The 22,126-nt window shown below is 32.3% G+C and overlaps 1 protein-coding gene across 2 annotated transcripts in view; it reads right to left on the bottom strand.

Moving 5' to 3' along the window:
* The window catches only part of LOC128996308 (band 4.1-like protein 4), a 252,108-nt gene that overhangs the window by 58,646 nt on the left and 171,336 nt on the right, over positions 1-22,126 (bottom strand). For both annotated transcript variants that reach the window (XM_054421549.1, XM_054421550.1), the window contains exons 7-8: positions 18,939-19,059; positions 15,060-15,147 (exon numbers count right to left, since the gene is read on the bottom strand). In XM_054421549.1, the coding sequence (XP_054277524.1) occupies positions 15,060-15,147; positions 18,939-19,059 (209 nt within the window). The remainder of the gene's footprint in view (positions 1-15,059; positions 15,148-18,938; positions 19,060-22,126) is intronic.

The following is a 22,126-nucleotide window of genomic DNA, read 5'->3' as shown; positions in this document are numbered from 1 at the left end:
AACTGATTGAACAACAGATTTATCAATCAGTAATTAAAATAATCAAATATTACTTCAAAAGACATCAGTTTGTGTTAAAAGAAAAATTCAATAATAAATATGTTTCGTAAAACTGTTTGGGCAACTGCCCAAACCAAAAACTTATGGATATTTATATTCAATCAGTTTTATCTCTGCATATAAAATGAGATTGAATTCAAACATGTTTAACGAGCTAATTATAGATTAAAGTGGTTTGTAGATCCATTGCTTTGATTGCGTATGTATATAATACATTTGTGGAAATATGTAAAATAAATTACATAATCAAACCAAAATTATGATTTAACTTTTATCAGTAGCTGAAATTATTAATTATGATAAAATCAGGTATTTATATTCATAGGGTGTTTCCAATTTGAATCTCTGTGCTTTTATAACTTCGTTAAATAATTCATTAGTAATATATCGTGAAGCTACTAGAATGAGAAATTATATTTTACGCATTAAAAAGCTAAAATTACGTATACAAATATAAAGTGATTGATAACATAAGCAAACATTTTAATAATAAAAAATACAATATTTAGTGTGAGAATCAGGTTCAATTTAATATATTGCAAATTTGATGGAATTAAATTCAAACTTTTGATAATTGAAACCATACAGAGTCCATGCAAATATTATTGTCTAGTACCCTTTCACAATAATAATTTATCATCCGGTTTTTTTTATAATAATTGAAAACTAATCGTTTCATTTAAAGGAGATGGCACTCTGATATTATAAGATTATCCACACTTTATTATATGTCAATATTTGGTATTGCTTTAATATGAACTAAGAGGCTGTTTAATTTACAATTAATTTCTATTGCGAAGCTGAAAAACAACTTGGTAAGTAACTGTGGTATCCAAAGTGGATAGAGTCGTCCACTCGACGATTTTACTGATTGGAAGCCGCGTTCACATCAGAAACATAGTTATATTTTTATAAGTATGTTTCTGAGGGGAACGCGGCTTCCAATTCATGTTCCAGTATTTTGGATAGACAATTTGAAAAGCACTTAGAAAATTGTAAAAAATAATTTTTAGAAAAACATTATTCCAACACAGTAACATTCAGTTGTAAAAAGGTTAACATTACATATATACAAAGTGCATAAGCTAAATAACATTATTAGAATCAAATTCATATAATTTAGGATATAATCAACAAACAGAGAGGTCTCACAACCAATAACCCCAAAGTTTGTATGTATTCAGTTTAATATTGAGCTGTGTTGTTCCCCTTACAGCTGTTCCTCGCTGGGGGGCATTGCTTGGATGAATTATGCAAAGACCGAGGGAAGGAAATCAAAATACGTATAAAATAAATGCTAGGGTTGTCTGAAAAAGTAATTCGTCTACCAGATGGTTTTACAAGAAAAACCTAAGAGAATTGATGTATAGGATTATTGTAACTGGTAAAAGTAAGTGAAGTAGATCGTCATTTTAAGATTTTAAGACACAAAACAACAATAGTTAATAAACTTAATGGGTTTAACATTGCACCCTAATGAAAGTGAACAAAAGATAACAGCATAACTTACTTTTTACATGTCGCAAAAAACATCCCTTAAAACCCTTCTGGAATACCACTGATAGGTATAAAGTATTGATTTTTCGCGAAAAAACGGAAAAGAAAGAAAATACTGACCTCCAGTTTTCCTCAATAACGAACGAATTGAAATTAACTAATTGTATCAAAACAGTGTCACAAACTACTCAGACATCTTGTTTTCCTCTGGCGCGAACGTTTTTAGCAAATTGAACATGTCTCCTTTCGATGATTGGATTCACCAGACACGGTAACCAGGCTGTTATTGACACAAAACAGATTCCTGACAGTAAAACAGTATTCATTATAAATAATTTTCTGGTTCCGTGACCTAAATAAGTATATGTTGCATCCATTGATCAATATTAAATATTGTAACAATTATTTTCTGTGATATTAGTTTATGTTGAGTGCGAGAAGCACATTCGTGATCGTGATCGTCAATATTTTTGTCTGTTAAATGGGAAATTTTATAAGTAAGATTAAAACACAATGAAATGCACAAAAATGTCTCACTGACTTTACATACAGTATGTGTTAAAACTATTATATTGTCATTCTAGCAGTTTTTGTAAGATAATGGTATAAACCTCATATTTTTAAACATCTGACGTCAATTCATCTAGGATTTAGGATAAATCCCTCTAGGTTTTAATGCTGTCAACATGCAATTTAAAAATAGCTTCTGTTCTGTTTAGGTAAATGTGGTATTTTTATGATAAACAAATGCAACTTTAAAAACTGAGACCCTTTACAAAGTAAACCATTTTGTATATCTTGGAGTAAGTAAATCTAGCTAAATCTTTAACCAAATAAATAATTAAAAAAAGATTCGGAAAGGTCGTGAAGATTAATGGAAAATCTACATACCTAATCAATTAATGCTACATTACACCATTCACGTACCTAATCTTAATTACTTCTGAGTTTCTCAGATTTTACATCCCAACCGGTTGGCCTACCTTTTAACGTAAAAGCGTTAACGATTTCTTTGGTAATTTACAAACAAAGCTTATCCGCCCACAGTTTCACGCAAGATGACCTTTGATCCGAGGTATTAAACTGAAAACAGAAGTGTGGGCAGCTTTTACGATGTATTGAAACAAATCATAGTGATTTGCTCAACTCAGGGGTCAAAGTGTTAATTTGGTTGCACCCATGATGGTCCTCATAATACTTTTTATCGATAAGCATAATGGTAAGAGTTTGGGAGAAGTTCACGCAACTAAAAAATGTTGCTTTCTAGTTCAAGTATGAGGATGAACGAATATAAGACCAAGTTCGCCATTTATAGTGTACTCGCTATTGCAATTTTGCCTTCATATACACTTCAGTATATGTAAAATTAATTATAAATCTTAAAAGAGCAAAGTGTCAATGTGCGATTTTACTAGTAACATCTATATAAAAAGCCCAAAGTACCCATGAACTTTTGAGAAAACTACAAGTCACACCCCCATAAACCATATACTCAAAATGTTCGTCATGACGAGAAACCTTGCGCAAAACTATCCATTATTTCATAAATTGCCCTTAAGGTCGTAATTCCTTTTTAAAGGGAACTTTCCATATACCTAATGTTAAAAATACCTCAGCTGTACTTATTTGTTTGTATTACTGTATTCTGTTTTGTTCATTTCAGCTTAACTTAACCAAAAAATAATTTTATTAATACTTATGAAGTCAAACGGGGGAAGCCCGTGGGTAACAGCTAGTCTTAAATAATAATAGCGGCCTAAATGTGTACTCAGCTAGTGCATTCGGCAATTCGTCATAACGTAAGGAATATTTTTTAGAATTTTACATGAATGAATTGACGAGTAGTTGATTTGGTGGAACAGCGATACTGTGGATCGGTCTACCGGTCCATTTGGAATCATTCAAGTAGGCCTACTGTACCAGGTCAAACGATGTAAAGAACTACAAAAAGCACACCCATACTTTGCTTCTTTATTCTGTAGTTCCACGCGCATACCCAAGGCACATGTGAACGGCGAATGCAAGATTTAAAGAAGCACTTCAGAAAATCGATTTCATGGTTCACAAGTGTCAAATACTTTATATTGTGTAACTTTATTAAATTCAATAATTTGTACGGTGAAAACAGTAGGCTGTATTTAGTCATTGGTTCATTCAGAGTTTTCATTTCCATTACAATTACTCAACCGGGCTCGACTTCGGTCCAAAGTTTACATAATGCATGAACTTTCGACCCTACACGATACCCAAGTCTGCTGCTCAGGAGGATTTGGGAAAAGTTCAAGAATATTAAAAGATTGAATGCAATAATAAATCACCTGAGAATATTTCAGTCAATCGCCTTAAATTGATCATTCATTCCATTCGAGGCTTAAATACGCTATAGAACCGCCTGAACCTATAATAAACAAATATCAACACAAAATAATTACCTGAACCAGAAATGAGGATCCTTGAGTACTAATCTAGCTTCTCTGAAAGTAGAGTGATTCAAACAATATTACTTTAGCAAAATATGAACAAAATCAATCATACTACACAAAACGATATAACTTCACAATTAGAGAGATCCTAAAATTCCTAGAACATGAAAAAATGATTTGACACCGTGTTGTTTTTAGAAATGCATACCTACACAGTATACACAAACCAAAGAAATATCCCGTTAACCAACCTTAACTTACATACGCCATGAACTTTTACAAATTAAAATAAAATCTGCATAGTAAATGTCTTGGGAGACTCGAGTCAGAATTAATTGTAATATTTATTTATTTTAATTTACTGCGATGCTTATAATGAAGTTACAGCTATGGAATAAAGGACTCGAAACTAGTGTTAAAAAATGAAACTTTTACGTAAAATTATCAAATATTATGAGAGTTGTCTACAATAATGCGTCAACAAAATATTTCTTTCAATTTAACCACTACGAACAAAGAACGGAGAGTTTTTTGAAAGCCAATTAAGTTTTAGTGTACAACAATTAAAATTATTCACGTTATCTTATAAACCTAAATACTTGGTTACATACTGCATACATTAGCTGATGCCGCGTGTGCCACTGTAAAACATTTTATTTAGAAATTCGAGTGCAATGTAAATAACTATAAAAGGTAATACATGACGTTAATCGGTTAATCTAACCGAACGCAACCGCCTCCTATCACCATCAGGAAATGAAATTGTGGTTTTCGAGTGTTCAAAATGACTTTGCGGTTAACGGACAGTGAGTTATGGTGGCAAACCAACCGGGTGTTCAGCAAATGTCAAAGTTGGGTTTGGAAACGTATCGCAACTGGTGTGAAACTTCCTTAATTTGTTTTGACCAATCTAAGTAATAATTTAAGACTTTGTATGTTATGAAGAATTAAAGTTATGGAAGGAGTAACAATGACTGCGGCTTTGAAGTAATATTAATTAATTAAATAAGGTACGGAAATTTGATTTAAGTGGTTCAATTAACCTAAAAAAGTGTACCCAAATCAAATCAGTATCTGGTTCAATATATATTTTTTTGGAGATATAGCCTCTGGATCGTTATTGAACATAATTAAATCTAAGGCTTACCTTACGATCCAATTAATTTTATAGTGGAGACCGAGGTTTCTACGTCGAAACGTTATCGTCAGTCCTTTGTCTCATAGGTTGATTTAATTATATATTTATCGTTAGGTTCGTTTTGTTTATTCCAGTGAAAAAAGGGGATACAGGCTTGAGTGAATCGATATGTTTGTTACCTACTATACCTACTACTATACCTACTACTATACCTACTACTACTATACCTACTACTGTATACCTATACTACTACTATATACTACTATATATACTATATATACTATATATACAATATACTATACTACTATACCTATTATGTTTGTTTTAAAAATATTTCTCAATATTACGATCACAGAAAAATAGAAAAATCAAGTATTGTTTTGTCATTGGCAGGCTAAACAACATCTGGAACATTAGTATACATTTTGCGGACGAATTAGATTTTGTTTCTTATATGTGATATGGTTAAATTTTTATTGGCTTCTTTATTTTGGTAGGTTTCACGTCGGGTTACGTTTAAATACGCTAATATAAGACAAATCTTTCTTTATTACTAAAGCTCTTTCTTTTCACTTTGGTTATAAAGCTAGAGGGCAGTTAGTGTTTATGAATATTTTTATATATAATAGGTTACGTACCTTGTTCCGTCATGAGTCTTAACTTAGTCTAAGACGGAACAATGTACGTAACCTATTATACATTCGAATATCAGTCTTGGTGGCAAAGATGTTTAATTAGTTTTGAAATTGGTCAAATAAAAAAAAACAAACTGTAAACAAATAAACCCATCTAGCTACATATAAGAAACATTCCTTTAATTATCAGTTTTCAGATGATCCAGAAGGACGATCAATATATCAAGGAGTATGTTCAACTTATTATCTTACGTACATAAATTATTTGTTAAGCTACATGCAATCATAATATAACTTTTGACCAAGTGTCAACGTTTATTCTCAAATTTTGTACAATTATAAGCTTTCATCCCGTTCAATCTCGGCTTTTCATCCTCTAGCAGTCTAGCATGCAACGAGTGATGTATTCACTTTTCCCAACTGATAAACAAAATCACCGCCATTTCCGAGAAGGTTGTAAACTCGCTAGAGGTAAGTGATAACATGTCTTATCACACGCCTGGATCTTATCACATAAAGGTAAAGTAAACAGGGTGGGGTAGTTGAATACTTTTACTGAGTGGAGTAAATAAAGTGGTTTGAAAACGATTTTTAACCGGATCCATAATTGTATAATTTAACTTAAAAAGAGTTCATAAACATTTTTATCTTGCAGTTTTTATGTGTGCAAGGAATTGAGTCCACGTTGGTTAAAAATGTTAATAAGAACTAAAATTCTAACATTATATTGAAAGCGATGTAAATATTTGTCATAATATTTGCCCGTGGAAATATTAATTACATAATCTAAACACAATTATGAATTATTCTCATTAGGTAAATATTAATTTGTAATTAGCACTTTAGCTATTGCATATTTGGAAACAAAAAATTTATTTGGTATTTCAGCAAATACACAAATCGTATAAATTTCAATAAACCGATTTATGAATAGTAAAAGATAATTGTGGCACAACTATCATGTTAGTAAAGTTAATTATTCATAGAGACCAACATAATAGTTAAGTATCAATTCTCGTAATGGGATTGAATCTATTAAAGGGATCTTTTAGAGAAAGAACTAAACGGTTAGCTGGAAATTGGACCTCAGTTGTTCACTTAATACATTGGGACTGTGTTCTCCGCCGTTTTATTTACCGAACCAATTGTAGTTGTTCTAAAGCAATTTACTCTTAAAACAATGCTTCTAATGTTTTCTTTGGGTTTCTGCAGTCCATTTTCAACTGTGCTAGACGTTTAAGCGTGGTTTTGTGTTACAATTCATGAGTTATCTTTAAGAGTATTTGTATTTTTATTGAGTTGTCTTTATACACGATATCAGTTTAAGTATTTTTTTTATTGAAATTAATTTTTATAAGCACTAACACTTACAGACATTAACTAACAAGTAATTCGGAACTTTAAAAAGGAAGCAGGAAGGTTTTATAAGTTTCAAAAATCACGTGCTCAAAAGGGAAACAATAAAGAACCAAAAAGCTATAAAAACAGCAAAACATGTCTTATCGTATTGAGAAAATGGGTAAAGTTACTTGTGAAAAGATAAACACATAATACAACCCTCCAACAGCGACTATATCCTGTGATAGCCGATGAACGTGCTACGTGTTGGAGGTAATAGATAAGACCATTGACTATATATACCTACAGGTAATATATACCAATGCATTTTATGTGTAGTTGTGCCCTGGTCTATAATATATAAGAGAAAAGAGGATTTTTATTTTAACTGTTAATTTTCTACAAAAATAAATACAATCTAACAAAAAACCACTAAGTGGTAACACTTCCCCCGCCAAGTCAGCAACCCAAAAAAGACAATAAATCACCACTTTTCCGCCAAGTAAAACAATGTAATGTATGTAAGTTTGGCAACTTGGCGGCAGACTTTTGCTTGTTTTTTTTTCATTAAAGTTACGTTGGTGGATAATTTCCCAAATCAACTTCTCTCATTAATTAGTCCAACTAAGTATAATAATTTCGAGGTAATCAGTAAATATAAAACCATCACTATTATGATTTTATGAAATGTGACACAAATAAGGTCAAATTTTGTAAAATAAGCTCTCATCTAGCAATGTACTATTGGGAGAGATACTTGCTCAATGAAACTAATTTTATGGTATTTTTTAAAGTGATCAAGCAAAAGTCTGCCGCCAAGTGGCCAAACTTACATACATTACATTGTTTTACTTGGCGGAAAAGTGGTGATTTATTGTCTTTTTTGGGTTGCTGACTTGGCGGGGGAAGTGTTACCACTTAGTGGTTTTTTGTTAGATTGTATTTATTTTTGTAGAAAATTAACAGTTAAAATAAAAATCCTCTTTTCTCTTATATATTATAGACCAGGGCACAACTACACATAAAATGCATTGGTGTTACATAAGTGTTCCGATAATTAAACCCGTATATCTAAAGACTAGTGTAAATTGAGCCCTTATTAGAGAAGTAAAAATGTAATCAAACAGATTAGGTTTGTTAGAAATAGCATAAGGCAAAACAAATATTGAAAACTCATTTTTTTTCCTAAATTTACATATCACTTTTTACATTCACTTTTTTGCTTGTTTAACATACGTAGACGGATTTTCCCGATTGTTTTATTTGTTTTAGTGTATCAAAACATAAAACTAACCTTATTTAGTTAAATAAATTTTGGCAATATTATGAAGAAACAATGTTAAAACTAACCTTAGTACTAGTACTAAGTTTCAAGTTCCTAGGTTTCATATGTTTTGATAAGTAGTATTAAACTGTTAAAAATGACGAGCTGCTGTACCAGTGTACCATCGGTACACTGCATTTTTCAATGGAAAGTATCGGGGAATATCACTGCTCTAAGTAATTTTATATAGTAAGTAGCTCAAATCATTCGGTATACCTGAAAAAAATAGCCTACTTTATAAAAGTTTTAAAATAATTTTTCAGCTGATCCTATGAATTTCTCTAACATTTTAAATTAATTGAGATTTAATCGCAGCTGATCCTTCTTTTGTTTTGATTTTAATCCCATGTTATTTAAATGGGCCAAAATCGTACTTTGAGGGCTTGCCAAGGGTTTATGGGTCAACGCACCGACTTGTGACCCTCAAAAGGCACATCTACACGCTAAGGGCTTTCAAACAACATAAAAAACATTAAAATTGAGCCAGTGGTTTGGGCTGTAGGTCCGTCAACATTTAAGGAGAAGAAGGAGAACACGGAAAATTTGTGAATTTTCAAACTAGTTTTTCTTGGCTCAAACACAACCTTTTTTTAAATTCTTTTTTTTATTTTGCCAAGAATGATTGCCCCTATCCAGTGGATGAACAATTATTTTAATAGCTTTTGTTTCTTCAGAGCTATAGACGAGTAAAAAAGCCACTTTGTCACGTCATGTATATATACACTGCAGCAGCTGTGTACCGCTGGGGGACTTGGCGGGGCGGAACGCTGCCGCGTTCCTTAATAAGGTTAGGTATTTTGTTATTGTATACACCAATGAGAGCTACTTTAAATGTTACTAAGTAAATCAAAATACCACAGTACCCTAAACACATTTTATTTTATATTACTTACATGTTTCGGACATTAATGCCATGATCACAGTATAGTACATAACCTATTAGTTTATTTTATTTACAAACATTATTAGATATTTCTTGTTAAAGAACTGGTGATATTTTTTTATGTTAAGGAAAGGAGGTGTTTTCTTTAAGATTTATAATTTCATTGAATATTACGTTTTGATTTTGAATTTGTGTCAAGTTTAGTAAATTGTCTTTGTCATTAATATGATGAGTAAAAATATATAAGTCTTCTTTTGCATTCATTTTTTCACCTTTATTATCAACATCCAGAATGTGCATATTTTTATTAATTTCTGAGTATGTATGGTCGGTCTGAAGTATATGTTCGGCGTATGAGGATTTTTGTGTTGTCATGTTGTTCGATCTTATTGCCTGTATGCTCGTTGTACCTGACTTCGAATGTTCGACCTGTTTGACCAATATAGTACTTTTCACAGTTGTTACATGATAATTTGTAAATTTCCAATTTCTTATATACGTTTGGGGGGTTGGGTCTCGGATTTGTTCTTCTTTTAATTATGTTAAAAGCGTTATTCCTTGTTTTAAAACTTAGATTAAATTTTGAATTCGGTAATGTTTCTCTTAAGGTTTTGTTTAAGGATGAGCTGAGTGGAATACATATAAATTCTTTCTTTACATTTTCTTGTTCTTCTACTTTCATTCTTTTAGTTTTTTCATTTTTTATTAATTTTTCAATCATTTTTTCTTTGTATCCATTTGTTCCTGCAGTTCTTTTTATAGTTTTCTTTTTATTAAGGTTAGGTAGCATATATATAGTCTATGATAAGACGCACGTGTCAGTTCCTTATCACACGTTTTCGCGTGTCTTGATAACGGCCTTAACCTTGGACATTGATACAAATTCAACTGATAATTACATAGGTTAATCATACGACAACCTCAAGAGTCAACTTAGTATGAGTGAAGGGGTGAGTTTGTAATGGAGTGAGATGCCTTGTGTAGCTTTTTACAGACTAAGATCAGCTGTTTAATTAGCCAAGACCATTCATTAAAAACCCCAATGATCAAACACTGCTGGGTCTAGTAGAACAATCAAAAACCTACATACCTTTTTGATCAAACTGACGACCTTTTGATCACTGGGCGAGCATTATAACCACTGAGCTATACTAAAATGAAAAAAATACTACTAACTATACCACATTTTATATATCCGTAGTATACAAAAGTAATTGTTAAATCATACGACTGAAGGCTGTGCGTACTCATATATTTTAATTTCGTCAAAAATATACAAAAAAACACTATACCACAGGTACCGCTGGGGCTGTTTTGGGTATTTTTATGCACTATACCCAAATACATCAAAATAATAATAATAATAATATATAAACACCATAACGTCTCTTAATTTCACCCAAATAGTAATACAATTATTGTTGTGAATCTTGGCTACAATATCAAAACGAAGGGCCTATGTAACTTGTGTTTTTCTTTAGACGCAGCTAGCGTATTAACAAAGATGAAATATGAAAGTGGATGCGTACGTCGTAGGTTTTGGTAATTGAGTACTTGAGTTTCAAGTGGTCTTTATTTTTTTCCGCGTCGCATACATGCACAATGTAAAAATATTCTTTGACCTGGTTTATACGTTTGATCTTCAAATGTAAGATAATACTTCATTGAATTGGTTTGGTTGAAATTCGTACCTATATGCAATTGAAGGAAAACGTAAACAGTAATTTCAATAAAATGAGGTTGTGGAAAAATACTTCTAGAATACATAGAAATACGTTAAATTAAAAACCTTTATGTTAAATTTGGATCCCATCATTTTGACTTCTTGTGAATAAAATAGTATGAACACTCGAATATATTTAATTGCGTTTTAGCATTATATACTAGTTATCTATTTTTACAGTTCCAAGGTAAATTAAACTCATTTCGGGAAAAAGAATTTCGGTAAAATTTTCTAAAGGGATTTCAGACCCTGAATAGGGTGATAATCTTTCACATGGATGAATAATAAACGATTAGATCAGAAATAATAGTTTTGAAATATTCCACTAAAATTTTGATTTAGACCATTGAAGATTATCAATTAACTGACAAAGAAAAGTACATCGCCTTCAATGCCATGTCAAGCTGGATGTAAATAGTAGAATCGAGTCAGATTATCCCAATATCCGTTTCAGTAACTAAGACCAGTTGTTAAATGTTTTAAGACTAGTCAGTACATACCATTTATTAAAAGACCATTTAAAATATGTTTAAAAGATTTATTAATGGACAAGGGAAACTGGATCCAGTATTTCTTTTTTAGAATAAAACCGACAACCTTTCAATTACCGGGTAACTTAAACCACTGGCATACCAACTACAGTATATTATATTTATATATTTAACCTATATTTTAAAACTCCAAAATGTTTCTTACTGAATATTCAAACATTTACCTCTGCTCTATCCTTACTTCTTACCATTTCCTATGTACAGTCATAAGTCATATCACGACGTTACAACTGCATTAATGGGTTTGTACCGCAAACACCCACACACATACAACTTCAACCACAACAATGGGCGTAGGAAATGGGTTGAGAAGTGACCACAGCCCATTTCCGAGACTATTTTTCTCTTGAAATCGCGAGGAGTGCAATTTTTCTCTGTCTTTGTTCTAGACCTTCTAGGGTATTAAACGGACAAGGTAAAGTTTGTGAGTAACAATTATTTTCTATACCATTTATTCTATAAAACAGAAGAAAACAATCTATCATCATGGACTTTGTGACGAATTCGAAACTCTATAGTCCACACAGATCTCAAGACAGATATCAAGGGGTTAAATTGTTTTCTATTAAAGTATTTTGTGATTTAACCGATCTTTGGGATTAAATTTACAATGATCTTATACCATCCGGTATTTTGCAACTTTATCATCAGAATAAAAGACATATTGTATGTGTTTCTAGCCTGGTTAGCATCTCGGACTCCAGTTTGAGAGCGCAGGTTCAGTTCCCGTCTTATCCAAAACATTTGAGAGGTTTTAAAGACTACAAGAAACACGAGCATTCATCAAAGCATAACGTCACTAGCTTAAACACAAAAATACACCTTTAAGAGATTTTAACTGTAACAATCCTATATTATTTGAGCTGTAACCAACTTTTCCCCAACAAAGTGATTGAATTAACCCGAGTTGGACAGTTTAGGCCGGACAAAGTTAGTTGGCGGGATTTGTTGTGGCCTGTCCACGACAGTTACTAAGCACTGTGTTTACTCCACAAGTGGATTTCTATTTCTCGATACAGTATTTGTGGCGATGTGAAAATATAGCAAACTATTTTGTAGACATTACATTATAAAGTAAATGGATCTTGGCTTTCCCCTATACACTTGACAACATGGATTTGTAATACTTTGTAATTAATATACATCTTTAATGCGTTTGGTGTACTTTTGCACGAAATTTATATTTGAGTTTACTTTTTTAAATGCGTTAAACATGTTTTCTACTCATGTTGGGAAATAGTTTTGGAAATGAGAAAGATATAACTGCCACTTAGCTCCTTGTAATTGGTAAATCTCTTTAGAAGTTTGTAATAAAACACAAAACTGTTAAAATCGTATTTCTAATTTTATTGTGTATCAATCGCGCACATTAAAACTTGGCTAGGTAACGTTGCAGATACATTCCGAAACATACATTTCAATTTGGACATAAAAGGCAATATAATTTAAGAAAATATTAATGACTCAAAACCCCATTTTTTAATGTTTATTTTACCAGATTTTAAACAGTTAAAAATAGTTTTTATCACAATATTTTAATAATCCTTTCGGTAATATATTACTCTTATACTACTCAATGTGGAAATCTATATTTTTCGTTTATGAAAATAACTCATAAAATAAATATTTTAAAAAGAGAAACTTTTGGTTTTAGGCCAAGAGAAATTATCTTTATTGGGGAGTTCTCTCTACTAAACGCCTTACAATAACTTATAATTTACCAATAACTATCGAAGTGTTGAATTCTTAAAAAGGTTTAAAATACCTTAAAGGTTTTTTTTAAGTGATTTAAATTTCATTGTATGTATATTTTTTAATAGCTGAATGCAATCAATTTAAACACCATAACGCACGAAAGTATGCACATTTAAATAATTTTACCCCTCTGACCAAATTAACTACTCTGTTTATTTCAATTTCAGTTGCCAGCCCTGCCAACAGAGCGAAAACAATTCAAAATATTACATCAAACAAAGATAACAACGGGGAAAACAAACTGGAAGAAATAACCTTTGAAAATGTTCTCAAAGAGGAAGAGGATGGGAGGAGCAAAGAGTGTTTATATGTGAAACATCACGCAACTTTCAACAGGTTGAAACATGTTGAACACGCAACACGAAACACTCGTTATGTGTTGACACGAAACTTGAGAGATTTTAGCTTGATGAAAGTTAATTAGTAAATAAACAGTGATGGGCGAACTGCGATGTCACTTTATTATTACTCGCTTGATGTATTTCATCATCTCCAAATTTCAGAAATTATTATCACTTCATGTACAAGATTATAAGGGAGTTTAGTGGGGAATTTTAAAACACATTATTCCATCTAGTATTACCAGGTTATTCTAATCTGGTAGAACTATGAGAAACATGATGTAAATGGACATAATTAAATCAAAGAATCCATTGAGTAAAGAGTTATTAGTTTGCCACTACAGTGATATTTTAGACAAATTTAATTTTGACGCGGCTTATTTAGTAACCATCTTGTAATAATACAAATATGTATTTTCTAATAAAAAAAATAGTTATAATAATTTGAACATAAAACGTAGAGTAGGGGTTAATTGCACCCGATCTCAAACTCTTCAAGTAGCTTATGATGTTAATGTTACATATCTTAAAAGCACAGTCAAACTACATGAAAGTACAGACTGATTTTCATGTATATAGTTCAGTTTGGCAAACTACAATATCAATCAGCTGTTTTCAAAAACAGAACATAGTTAATTGCACCACCGAAGGAGTGCCCTACAATAAAAATTCGCGTACTCATTCAGTTTTTGAAACTTAATGAACGATATGTACATTTTATTACAGCATGCAGTAAATAAACTTTCGTCCAAGTTTTACTTGGTTAAATAGCCGAAGTATTCAAATCTGTTCTGTAATTAACGAAGGAATAATACTTACAGTGGTTCTATTCGACAACGTTTATATCATTATAAATTCGGTGTCTTTACATGCTCCATCAACTTACATGTTGCTTTACATGTTTTATAAACATGTGAATTATTTACTTTCACATAATCCAGGATCAATTTGTAGCATAAGATTTGCTTAAAATATATTAATAAATAGTAGTACATGTTTAGGAAAATTTCAATGACTAGTGTACATGTTGCTCGAAATCGAGCAATAATTGCAAAGATGTACACTAAATAAGTGATACGTCAATGGCTTCTCAGTAATGTACCAGTTACTTTCTTGCGTGCTGGCTATTAAAAAACGTTATGTTTTGATAAAATGTCCAGTAGCATAATTTAGTCAATGCACGCGTTTTTGGGACGTTAATGTTGCATCATACGAGTTTAACAGCGAGTGTTTGGTTTTCAGTTGCATACAGACACAGACAAGGGAAACACAGATAACCATCATTACTACGGGTAAAACCACATTCGAATACGCAATACGGCATTGTAGAGAAATGACAGAAACTTATACTTTTCTAAGAAATTTAAAATTATTTAAATTTGCTAACTCACCAACACAGGATGAAGGTCGACCCCGTACATCTCCAACCATTTCACCTTGTCTAGGTAGTTGAGCTCGGCGACGGAGGGAAGTTGGCCTCTGAAATAGGTAAAATAATATATTTTAAAGTTTGAAAATAAAGCTAAACACATTTTTGGGAGTCTAAACAATCTGAAGTTTTCCTTAATGATTTTAAATAAGTACAATGTTTGTGATAAAATTAAGGCAAATCGGAAAGCCTAAAAAAGAGAGTTAATTTTTAACTTTAGATAACAGACATTTTTGCCAATATAATTCAAAAACGAAGAATTTCATACACTTTTACATTACTTTTTATATTAACTCCATTCTGTAGCCCCTGGACTGCTTAGAATAGAATAAACTTACAAACTTCATCTTGCAGTTCAAATAGAGTATTTTATCACTAATCAAATGTATCAATGTATCTTTTTAGTGTACATGTTTCACCATATTTGGAATGTTCAAGTGGTATACAGAAACATTATAATATCAGAATTGGACTCGTCAGGACACTTGAAAATGCCAGATATGGCGAAACATACATAGTGGATTAAAACACACTATTTAAACTGCAAGACGAGGTATATTTTAGTTTAGTCCATCTTTTATAAACATGTGAATTATTTACTTTCACATAATCCAGGATCAATTTGTAGCATAATATTTGCTTAAAATATATTAATAAATAGTAGTACATGTTTAGGAAAATTTCAATGACTAGTGTACATGTTGCTCGAAATCGAGCAATAATTGCAAAGATGTACAGGAGTTATTTATAAACAAATGACTTGTTTAAAAAATTAATAACAATCATAATTTCCGATGATTTTGAAAGAGTCGACTAAAAGATGGAAATACTCACAATTTACATAACAGTCCTATTCCAGTTTAAAGGGTTAATTTTTAACTATCAAACTGCACATGGACGGGAAAAGGTAAGCGTACAATTTACGTAAACGTAAAAAGGCCGTCAGCTTTTATAATGTACCGTATCTAAGTTATTTAGCCAATTTTTAGACAATAAGGTGTAGGCTACTTTAAACTCTACAGAACAGAGTTAGAAGCAAAAACTGGCAGAACTCTGAAATGGTGTTATTTATCATAGGCATACTCATATGCCAAATCCTTAAAATAAAAATTCAATAATTAATAACTTATATCATTAAACGCAAACCAACATCCAAAACTATACACATTTTTAATACAACATAGATAATTTACACATTGACTGTTTACAATTAACATATGTTCTTCTTCTCACTTTTAATTTTTGCTTCGCAACGGGAAAGATCTGTTTCATAATCAATGAAATAGATTTATAATAAATAATAATCTATCATAAAGTTTAAGATTGAATAAACCTACCACATAGTTGTTTTATTTTTTTATCAGCTGTCTGAAATTGTGAAATAGGCATTATTTGACAGTTCTGGTTGTTTACATTTAAATGTCAAAGCAAATGTAAACATTGTGAATTTTCTCATGTTTCCATGGAGACCAATTATTAATATTCCATTTCTAACAACAGCTGGAGTTTCAAAACAATGTTTGTTTCCCATGTTAATCTTATGGAGAAATACAAAAATTTAAAGGGTCCCAGGGCCTCACTCTCTAATTATTTGCCTAAAAAAGAAGTTTCCTGCACAACTTCACGTTACGCTCTTTCCAATGACACCAAAAACATGTCAATCGGTTCAGTAGTTTCGGAGGAGTAATTGTCACAAAATTTCTGCTTGCGTATTAAATAAGTACGAGAGGTCGTCCAGTGGTCGAAACTCGACCAAAAATATGTAATGTACTCACTTATCTATTTTCACCCCACACTGTAAATAAAACATGTGATTGGAGTTTCCTCCATTTGTTTTGATTTTCTGTTTATATTTCGTTGTTATTTCGTAACCAGCATAGCAACGCATAAGATCCATGTTAATTTTTTCAAATTTTTAAACTCATTTTTTGTGCTTATCTTTGAGCCTATTTAAATTTATAAAGGGATTCTGCACACCTACAGGAAAATAGCTTTCCAACGGTATGCGTAGATTTTCCCTACGATGCACACGAGCTGAGAAAAAAGGTTTTAAAGAAACATGCTTGCCTATTAATATATAGATAGATAGATTAGAAATTAAACCTTTTTTCATTTTTGTGGAAAAAATCTTTGTTCTAGTATTACTCCTATTCCTGGCTTCCAAATTTGAAGTTTCGATTTAAAAAAAAAACCATCGACCACACGTAATTAAATTTACAAGCACTATTAACATAAAAAAGTCAACAGTTCAGTTTTTGCAAAAAAACTCCCGACCTTCCAAATGAGTTACAGCAACGCGCTAACGAGTTGTTTCGGAAATCAGCAATTAATCAAACGGTGAAGGATAAATTAGATGAAATCAAAATTAGAGAGTTGTGCCAGCTGATCGCGTGAGATGCCTAATTAGATGGTAGGCGGACCACCAGGGAGACACTGGGTCAATGGATAAAACATGCTCCATAGAATTGTCGGATTTGTATGCGGTTCTTACCACTTTATGTAGGGGAACATTTGTTTTACCTACAGTTACCTGACAAAGTGGGCTTTCTTGCACTGATTATAGGACGCAAAGTAGCTAATTTCTGCATTTTCTTACTTTACCGCACTCATTTTACTTTGCCGCACTCCAGTATTTCAACTATACAACACAAGAAAAGTTTGATTGTATTAGGCATGTAATGCTTGAAAAAAAAAATTGGCAACATTTTAAGGATACTACGAGCAAGTGCCACTTTGCGCACTAGTTACACAATATTTCCTATTTATATCTCGTTGTTTTGTCAACTTTAAAACTACTTTTGGCAAATGTAATAATTTTGTAACATTGCAGCTTATCCATTGATACTACAGTATTATCAACAGATGGCTCCAAGGAGCGCTGGATAGTTAATGGGCTACTAGAAACATACTCGTTTGTAGATTTAACTTCATTAAGGACCATCCAAAGACAGACAGTATACTAGTTCCTCCCGGTTCACGTAGAAGGCATATTGTACAATAATTTCACCCGCAAAAAATTTTTTTTACCGAAAATCACAATTTATTGTTTGTACGCTGAAGCTTATTTTCTGGTATTTGAACCACTAAGCATCCATCGGCTGCGGAGTTAGTGAGTACCTTGATCCACTGTAGATCAAGGTACAAGGTACTGTAGATATTAATGGAACAACCTCCTTTAAAAATTGATCATCTCAATAGCTCATCTTGAGTCAATTTTAATGTTTTCTGTAAGATTTATGTTAAAATTGTTTGTTGTTAATTTATTTCAACGTGTTTACCCAAGTTGTAATCTATTTTAACGGATAATAACGGTTTTGTAAGCTACCTCCGGTGTTAAAACTACCAAATAATTGGCTTGGAAAGTTGGTAGTTCATTGGCAACACTAAGTTGTATTAAAAATAATCAAAGGATTTATCATCCTAATAGATAATCTGAAGATAATGTTTTTGGTTAGTTCTGTACGTTTTATTGTAGTGTTTTGATGGATTGAAATATCAAATTAGATGCAAATTTGGTTAGGAGATAGTTATTTTTGGATTAACCCAATTTGTTACCACTCAGTAAAAATATTCAACTACCCCACCCTGTTTACTTTACCTTTCCACGCGTGTGATAAGACATGTTATCACTTACCTCTAGCGTGTTTACAACCTTCTCGGAAATGGCGGTGATTTTGTTTATCAGTTAGGTGAAATATATCATTCTTTGCATGCTTACAGGATGGAAAGCTTTCTGGCAATATGGTTAATGTTTACGCCAGATACACTATTCAACCACAAATGTATAAATTTAAAGCACACAAAAGTATAGCAAATTTATAAACGTCAAAAGATCACTCACTGAAGGTCCTTATGGTGTTCAGCTATCTTGGTCTCCAGTTCCACCGTTTGGTTGGAGAGGAACCGAAACTCAGAGACATAACCAGGCGAATGTCTACGAGGGTCGTAGTCGCCTAGTTCAGCTGTAACAAACATACAATATAAATAGACTCTTCATCAGAAAATGTGGAACATACTGCTTCACCAAGTGAAGTACTATTAGATAATCCTAGAAATTCCATCTGGAAAATAAATGCTGAGTGAGTGCAGAATAAAGTTGATCTTCCTGGCTTGTTAATTTAGCAAGGGCCACTTATTGCTAGGATATCGGCAATAGCTAGAACCAAGTCCAATGATTAATAACAGCTGGGGGTTTCGAATCATCAAAAGGTCACTGATTTTTCACAGGATGGAACCGGCGACTTTCTGATTTATTGGGTACAATACCAATTTAGATACATAGTAGCCTGGAGAACAAATGAACTTAGGTTTCCAGAGTATGAGCATAAATGAAGTGACATTACCAGTCAATATTTAGTTACATCCCTGTACTCACTATACAGATGTTTTTGAGGGAATATTCATTCCTTTCCCCTTATTTCGATAATCCTTCGTTTACTGTTTTCTGTTTGGTAAATACTTTTAAAAGTGCTTTCATGAAAGACTCAGATAGGTAGATATAGATAGCATATCTCTGTATCCAAAGTCAATGACACTACATATTCAAACCATCAGATTATATCACTTCCAATTTTCCCCGCACAAAGCAACGGGCCACACAGTGGCACAGAATCACACAATCAGCTGTTATCTGTTTTTCGCGCCAAAGGGGCCGGTTTCCCTCCAAATTGTCCCCACACTAATTACATACGTGCTCGCTGGCCCTCAAAGTTAAATGGGATTTGGTGATTTCGACTCCAAAGGTAAGAGTACAAAGGTTTCATTAATGCCTTTGGCTTTACATTGAGGTTGCAATTCATGTATTTTCAAAGTGTATTAAAGTAATAGAGTAATCATTTATTTTTATTGGATAATTTTTTTTTTCGCATTGGTTGTAACTTACACGTATATTTAATAATTGTTCTAAAATAAGGCCAAATAATTATGATTTAAGTAATTTTATTATTAGATTTTTTATTATTTAGCATCCTATTATATTCACGATTTTGTTCAACAACCATAACGAGTATTTTATGGTGGTTGAAGGGAATATGTTTGATCTATGGTGATACAATGTATATGAAACATTCCTTTAGATATTTTTTTATCATTCTTATTAATCACCTACAGACAATTAAAGATTAGTTCAGTCCAGTGAATGTAGTGCATTTTTTTTTTAATTGTTTATTATTTTGTCATGTTATTAAGCCAATTTTAAACCAATTTTAACAAAATTATAACTATAACCACCCATTACTTACCGTATAGTATTAAGTATTTATCGTATCAATGAGTAAAGAACAAATCTTAAAATATACCCTTAAGAGAAAAGAAATTCTGTCACACCAGCGTTAAATCGTCGCAAAGATGACACATACTCGATTTTAAATTTCACAGGCAACTTCTACTATCTACAGTCAGTGGTGATACCATACTCGATATATTTGAACAGATGTCAGAGTTATAAACGATAATGTACTTCCCATGACGAAAGTGGAGGTCTTTTATCCATTAGCCCTTCCTTGGTATAGCGTTAGTAACGCAATAGAAATACTCTAGTACTATTGTTGTATCCCAGTTGATTTATAGTTTGCATGTTTCCTATACTTTCATCTTTCAAGGATCTGTAGGCTGACCGTAATTGAAAATTTATATCCATTAATCGCGATCTCTTTGACGATCCAAGGTCCCACACTCGTAGGCAGTTTATTGTAGACAAACTACAAACCCATTGGAAACGACCATTCCCTTCTTACAATCCCAGGCGTAACTTATAGTTAAGGTTGAATGCTGGTACAAAATGTTGGTTATTTCTCAGCTTTACCTTACGTGTGTTAAACTTCAAAATCGATTTAAGATATTTTAGTTGGATAAGCTTACAAGTATAATGTTTTGTTTCACTTACTAATTTGCTAACGAATCGTCCACTGTCCAGTGTGCCAAGTAGATTATTTGTATGGATAGTTCTTTCCATAAACATAAAACAGTTCGTGTATTTGAACACTATTGACATTCTGAGATGGGTATAAGGATATAATGCTCGCTACCTATCGTGAAGTTCGTAAAGAATCGTCGATAGAACAGTTGGTTATTTAAATGGTCCTGGATAAAGCAGCTTGATGTAGATCATCACCAACATTGTTTAAGCTACGATTTACTTTATATCCAATACCATGACTTACAAATTTTCTGAATAGCCAAATTTAATTTCTTGTCTTAAATATGAGTGTCATGATCCTGGACCCAAAACCCAATTTTCAGTGGGGTACCAATTAATGATGCCTACTGACCAAAGTTCTTCGTTATACTACATAGCATTGATCGAAGCGTTTCGCGAAAACCGTGTAAAACTCCAAACCAACTTTACATATGCCAAGATTTACGGGAAAATCAGTGAGAACTTATGAATTCTTACAATAAACAACATTCAGGTATGTTTTGTAACCAACTACTGTCGCGCACAAAAGATTTAAACGCAGTATGTGTCCCACACTGCCTGAGTAGTGTGTGTGAGTGATGTACGTACATGACATGTCGTACGAGAATAGTAAACTTGACAGTATACACGGGCCGATACCTAACACTACAAATAGTGAAAGTAGGGATTTACTAACTCTCCATATAGAGCGTAGGATAATCTAGCTTTAACAGCTTGACTTATTGTTATCAAACAAGTTAGATACAGAGGGCTTACATGCCACAGCTTGCATTACCTTTGTGGACTTAACTACCTTATGGGTCAGTTTGGGATTGTAAACAACATTTTAAATGTCTAATAATGCTTGGGCCCCATTATTGCATTTCAAACTTCGCGTTGGAGGTGGGCGTTATTTAACGTAAAAGTATAAATAATACAGTTGCTGAAGTGTCGCCTATCCAGGTAATATTCTACTTTAAAATACCCTATTATTTTATGTAACGTAATCTGGACTGTTTGAACAAACATGATATAGCTTTCCCGCTGATTGCGTCTTCCATTAACTCGCATTACGGATTTTTTTTAATAGCATCTTGATAATAGATTATTGAGAATGCAATTTTGACTGTTGG

This window comes from Macrosteles quadrilineatus, unplaced genomic scaffold (genome assembly GCF_028750875.1).
Source record: "Macrosteles quadrilineatus isolate MER2022 unplaced genomic scaffold, UCM_ALF_1.0 Scaffold_6__1_contigs__length_79288215, whole genome shotgun sequence".
Taxonomy (NCBI): Eukaryota; Metazoa; Arthropoda; class Insecta; order Hemiptera; family Cicadellidae; genus Macrosteles; species Macrosteles quadrilineatus.
This window is presented reverse-complemented; position numbering and strand designations above follow the sequence as displayed.